The sequence below is a fragment of the Mytilus trossulus genome, chromosome 14 (genome assembly GCF_036588685.1).
Source record: "Mytilus trossulus isolate FHL-02 chromosome 14, PNRI_Mtr1.1.1.hap1, whole genome shotgun sequence".
Classification (NCBI taxonomy): domain Eukaryota; kingdom Metazoa; phylum Mollusca; class Bivalvia; order Mytilida; family Mytilidae; genus Mytilus; species Mytilus trossulus.
This window is the reverse complement of record NC_086386.1, coordinates 7304709-7310708: the sequence shown is the minus strand read 5'-3', so window position 1 is coordinate 7310708 and position 6000 is coordinate 7304709. Positions and strand designations below refer to the sequence as shown.

Below are 6000 nucleotides of genomic sequence, written 5' to 3'. Positions count from 1 at the left end.
TTTAAACATGTATTCCTTGGATAGTATTAGCATAAAACATATCAGCTGTCCAAACTATAGAAGCTATGTAAAACTAAAACAGTTGTCTTAAGACAAGGTGATGATCTTAAGTCCCGTAAATTGGAAATGTGTAAAATAAAGTCAAGTATCCCTTGAAAAGGGTAAATATGTAATTCCTCGTGAATCAGGTGTCTGTTGTCAATTTTATCATTTTATTTTAAAAACAAGATTTAATGTCTCCCAATATATTGCCTTTGGTGTTCTCTATTCCATTTTTCTTTTTATAGATTCTGATAACCTTTAAAACATTCATTCAACATAAAACAAATGTCCATACAATTATCTTATGATTTTCCTTTACATCAAGAAAAAAACAGCATCTGATGTATATACTACTATACATTTTATGTTTTTCTATCACACATACACACATTTCTAATTTTTGTTTACTTATGTTAAGAACTTACACATAGAAGCATATAAAACAATTGTACAGAATATTAGCACAGCACACAGTCACGTGGTAGAGGACAATGTGGAATGAATCTAAACAGCCAGGAATGTATCTATCCTTTCAATTACCCGCCTATTCATATATCTCACATCACTATCCTTACAACTATCACCCTTGTAATCATATATCTCACATCACTATCCTTACAACAATAAATTATCCTTTTAGCGTTTACATATAGCAATGCATCTTCATAATCATTTGTTGTCCTCTCAGCTAGAATATTATCCACACATTAAACACAGAGGAATGTTGCAATGACAACAACCAGGAAGTTAATTAAACAATATAGATTCAGGATCCTGGTTTCCAAGTTGTGCAACATGCCGTAAAACATCTTTCTTTGTTATAATACCCAGGAGTCTTCTGCAAGAAATAAATTGTAAAAATATAAATATCTATTTCATGTATGAATATGAACAAATTTAATGTGTAATTGAGTTGGAAAAGGACCATCTAATAAACCAGCAGGGATATCAAACTTTTATTCAACATAACTTTTTTTGAGATTGATTATTCATTTTAAATTCATGAAAAAATCTATTTCAATATAGCATCTCAGTTTTGTGCATTATGAAAAAGTAGTCTCACCCTGTTCATATGCAATTTCCTTCATTTTTCTTCTAGTTTTGTATGTTCAATTTGATTTGAACAATGTTGGATATTGGTAAACAACTTTCATTTATAACTTAACAGCGAAATTTATGGGTATGAATATTTTTAATTTACAGAACCCTTAACCTATGAGATGTAAATATTGAGAAAAGACAACAAAGTTTTAGCTTAATGTCTTGATAAATACAATTGAAATATATGCAAGACAAATGCGACCTTTTCACCTAACAATTTAAAAAAGTACTGATTCCAAAGAAATATATCATATATAAAAATATCCATTATAAAATCTGTCTATCCAGGTAAAAGTATTTAGCACTATGGTACCATGAGTTCATAAAGACATGCAGATACAACAAATTTTCAGCCAAATGAAAACAAATTGGTAAAACATTCAAATGTATTGACCATCAAGCAAACAGGGGTTCAACCCTGAAACCCCTCTGGATCTGTAACTGCTATCAAACTCAAGTTTGTGTTTTCAAAACAATATATGATAGCTATGAACATAAGTATACTTAAATAATGATTCACTATGTATAAAGTACCTTAGGTCTGAATGTTAAAGTTATGTAACTCTGGAGAAGACAATGTTAAATTATCAATTCCAACAGCAGTATACAGTTTTTATTAAATTCATAAAGGCAAAGTTGAGTTAGTGTGCGATATATAAAAGATGAAACTTCAAGGATAAATAGACAGCACTCTTGGGTATATCATACTAAATCCCTCATTGGCCAATAAAAATGGACAAACACAAAGAGGGCATATGTCTTTCAAATGTATCTCTTCCTTCACCTTTAAAACACATTTCACAGCACACATCTTAAAAACATTTTAGATGATTATGAATCAGTATTAGAGAATTGTAAATAATGAATTAGCACATTTTGCTCAAATAAAATCAATACCTGATTTGTATGCAATACATTAAGGTGAAGAAAAAAGTGAACGTTTTGTAATGAATCGAAATAGCAATTTATTTATAATTAAATATTTCATATGATCAGGTATAATTTTTTTGGTAAATTCTAGTTAAATGTAATGGTTGTTTGTACATTGAATAGTTTAGGAAAAGACAATACAATTAGGATAATTATGTCAAATAACACAACACCACATTATTAAATGTCCACATCAAATGTTTACCCAACAGATAATCTCTTTTTCTCTTGTTTGAAGTAAAACTTTCCTTTATTATAGAGTTGTCTGTTGCTGTAATTTTGTTTTAAAGAGTAAAATGAAGAGACAACATGAAGCAACTGATCTGAATGTTTTTGTTTCTCAGTCTTTGATAAAATATTTGTTTCTGTTTGATTACTTATAATAAGTACATTAGATGTACTGATTTCCTTTCTTAGAGTTGAAAAAAATAATTAAAAAGCACACACAAACACAAATGTGTGGACCTAAAGTGTACAGACAATAATATCAATACATTTCAATAATGATGCATTCAGATCCAGTATAAGACTTCTATATTTCTGATCACTCACAAATGAAAATAATTGAGTTATTAATTTGTCCAATAATAAAATTAACGGTACCAATTTTCTTGCACCAGATGCGCATTTGAACAATACATGTCTCTTCAGTGATGCTGATGGCCAAGATATTTGAAATCCAAAGCTTATATAAAAGATGAAGAGCTATAATTCAAAAGGTCCAAAAAGTATAGCCAAATCCGTGAAAGGAATTAGAGTCTACATGAGGGAGATACATTCCTTAATTTATAATAATTTCTAATATTTTGTAACAGCAAATTTTAATAACACAAAACATCCGTATTTTCATGCGATTGCCGAAGTATTGGCTACTGGGCTGGTGATACCCTCGGGGACTAATAGTCCACCAGCAGAGGCATTACATCAGGTATATTGATTATTTTCTCAGAGGTGAAAAAGCATGCTAATATAAAACTAAATAATGTCATAGCCCAAAGTTTATAAAATATAAGCTTTCCATACATTTTTTAGAATTACAGATATCTCAAAATTTCTTCAATGTGACTTACCCATTATGTGTAACTAATGTCTGTCTTAATCCAAGTTTTCTGAACATTTCTACAACTGTTTCCATTGGAGTCTGGTCAGTTATTGTAATAGGTGCCTACAAATATAAATTCCCTTACAAAATAGACCATTATATTTATTGATTCAAATCAAACAATTTTTTGCAAAACAAAAAGTTCAAAATTTCAAACTTGGTCTTAGATGTATTTTGATTCTTTATTTTATAAAAGTTTTATAAACATTGTCAAATTATATTTTTTTCATTGCTTATGGGTTTTTTTTCATTCTGGCCCTAATTGAGGAATGACTAATGTTTAACTGCTTTCAAACTTTTGTATCTGGGCGTCACTAGTAGGTCTTGTGTTGACAAAATGCACTTCTGGCATATTTTAAAATTTTAACTTGTTGCCTTTTGTTGGCTGTAGTTCGTGATGATTCTTTGTCAATTATTTTCTCCAATTTATCTATATTTTAGTCCTGTGGTGTTGTGTTGTCATTTTGCTGTTATATTTTACATGGCCATAAAAGTGCGAGGTTTGGCATGCCACAAAATCAGGTTCAACCCACCATTTTTTCCTTTAAAAATGACCTGTACCAAGTCAGGAATATGGCCATTGTTATATTATAGTTTGTTTCTGTATGTGTGTTACATTTTAACCTTGCGTTGTTATTTTTCTCTTATTTTTTAGTGTAAATTCACATTGTGATAAGACGTGTCACGGTACTTGTCTATCCCAAATTCATGTTTTTGGTTTTCATGTTATTTTTGTTATTCTTGCTGGATTTTGTCTGATGCTTGGTCTGTTTCTGTGTGTGTTACGTTTTAGTGTTTTGTCGTTGTTCTCCTCTTATGTTTAATGCGTTTACCTCGGTTTTAGTTTGTTACCCCGATTTTGTTTTTGCCCATGGATTTATGAGATTTGAACAGCGGTATACTACTGTTGCCTTTATTTACTGTCTATGAAGAAATAGTTTAATGTTTAACATGGCTTCTGATTGCCTGTTTTGTTTATCAGATAGAAAAAATGTTACAGTCATTCCTAATTATTCAATTCTCAATTCCATTTTAAGCCAGTTGAAATCATGAATATATGTTGATAATGGCAAGGTCATATGACCAAATGATGTCTATGAGCTGATAGACAAAACACTGTCAGTCAATCAGAAGGAGTGATATTCAAAATTAAGTTATATAAGAAAAGGACCAACTATATTTTTTTTAATCTGGATAACAAAAGTTTATCAGTGGTTTTTTTTTCATACTTAATTTTATTGTATTATTATAGGAGGCAATTATGGAGGATGGAATGTGTTGCTTTTTTACCGTTAACATAAAACTTACCATATCTAATATTTTCCTCAGTTTAAGTGGAGCAGGATCATTAGGATTATTTGGTACTTGACTTGAAAAATAGACTATAGAATTACTAACTACTCCTTCTTGATTTTTTCTTGCATTAGCTGTAAAATAAAAGAGAGATAACAAATAAAAATAAGGAGTTGTTTCCCTTCTTTGTATTGCAAAAAGGAGCATTGATATACAGATTTTCTAAAAAATTCTAACAAGAAATTGGAGGCAAAATAACAAGACTCTTTTTTTCATTAACAATTGTTTCTTATAACTATTGGGTTTCACAAATTTAACTAAAAATAACAGATTTCCTTTTATAAAGATATTGTTTCCTTTTATTTCTTCACAGTTTACAGAAAGCATTTTAATAGAAGTACTGAAATGTCAGTTCAGTAAAACTTTCAAGTTTTATTTCCTTCTTTTCATCTATATCTTACCAATGGCTAACATTAAATCTCTTCGTAAAACAAAACCAACAAGATATTGAGATTCACTGGATAATACTACAGGGAACCCATTATGACTTGTATCTCTAAATATGGCTTCTGAAATAGAAAGTATTTCACCTTTGAATAAAAATACAATTATAAATTGGATGTGTCTGAAATAGTTTATCGAAAGACATGTATTTAATTATAACATTTATTTTTTAATCTTAACACAATTTCAAAAAAAAAAATATTTGAAAGATCACATTCACATATTGCTGCTGTGTTTTTCTGGTACACCATTGATGTCAATCTTTTCCATTTTGTAGCCATGAAGACCAGAAACACTTAAACTACCATTTTATATAAAATCTAGTGATAACTTTAAGTACTCTAGTTTCTCAACCCAAATAAACTACCAATATGAAATATAGAGTTATATAGTTTAACAAGAAATTCTAAGTTGGTAAAGCATTTTGAGAATTGGTTGACCAGAACACCCTTATACATATGATATAACAGTATGGTCTATTTGAATGGATTATTTGAACATTTTTTTTTTACCCTCATTGAATTCTTTGTAAAAACACATAGATGAGTAACACTATTTCATGCAAATAATAAGTTTATCAAATTCAATCATATTATCTTACCCACTTCCTCTACAGTCATAGAATCTTGTGTAATAACACAAAGTGGAGGATCATTTCTCCTGAAAAAAGAAAGAAAATGTTGATAATTTGAGGCAGCAAAACTATGAAAACTATATAAACGTCTTTTAAGATTTGTCTGAGGGTAATGTATCAGTGTAAATATAATAAATCATATTCTTTATTTTTATTGATTGTCAATTGAAAAACAGGATCTTGTTTTGCTGCATCTCAATTGGATAAAAAATAGAATTTTAGAAAAATAGGAATATCTTTTGGATTTTAATCACCACTAGCCCTAGCTAACATAGACCCCAGAAGTTGAAAAACTAAAACACAAAACAGATTGATCACTTGTTGTATCAACAGTAATGTTAAAAAATCTTCTTTGATTATGATTGCCCTTTTTGTTTCTGGTCCCAAAAACCTA

The 6000-nt window shown here is 29.4% G+C and overlaps 1 protein-coding gene across 1 annotated transcript in view; it reads right to left on the bottom strand.

The window, feature by feature from the left end:
• Window positions 1–468: 468 nt before the first annotated feature.
• Window positions 469–6000, bottom strand: part of LOC134696964 (H(+)/Cl(-) exchange transporter 4-like) — a 48650-nt gene continuing 43118 nt past the window's right edge. Inside the window, exons 13-18 of the mRNA XM_063558932.1 lie at window positions 5574–5632; window positions 4930–5037; window positions 4484–4602; window positions 3144–3238; window positions 2279–2344; window positions 469–880 (exon numbers count right to left, since the gene is read on the bottom strand). Of these exons, the coding sequence (XP_063415002.1) occupies window positions 790–880; window positions 2279–2344; window positions 3144–3238; window positions 4484–4602; window positions 4930–5037; window positions 5574–5632 (538 nt within the window). The 3' untranslated portion in view covers window positions 469–789. The remainder of the gene's footprint in view (window positions 881–2278; window positions 2345–3143; window positions 3239–4483; window positions 4603–4929; window positions 5038–5573; window positions 5633–6000) is intronic.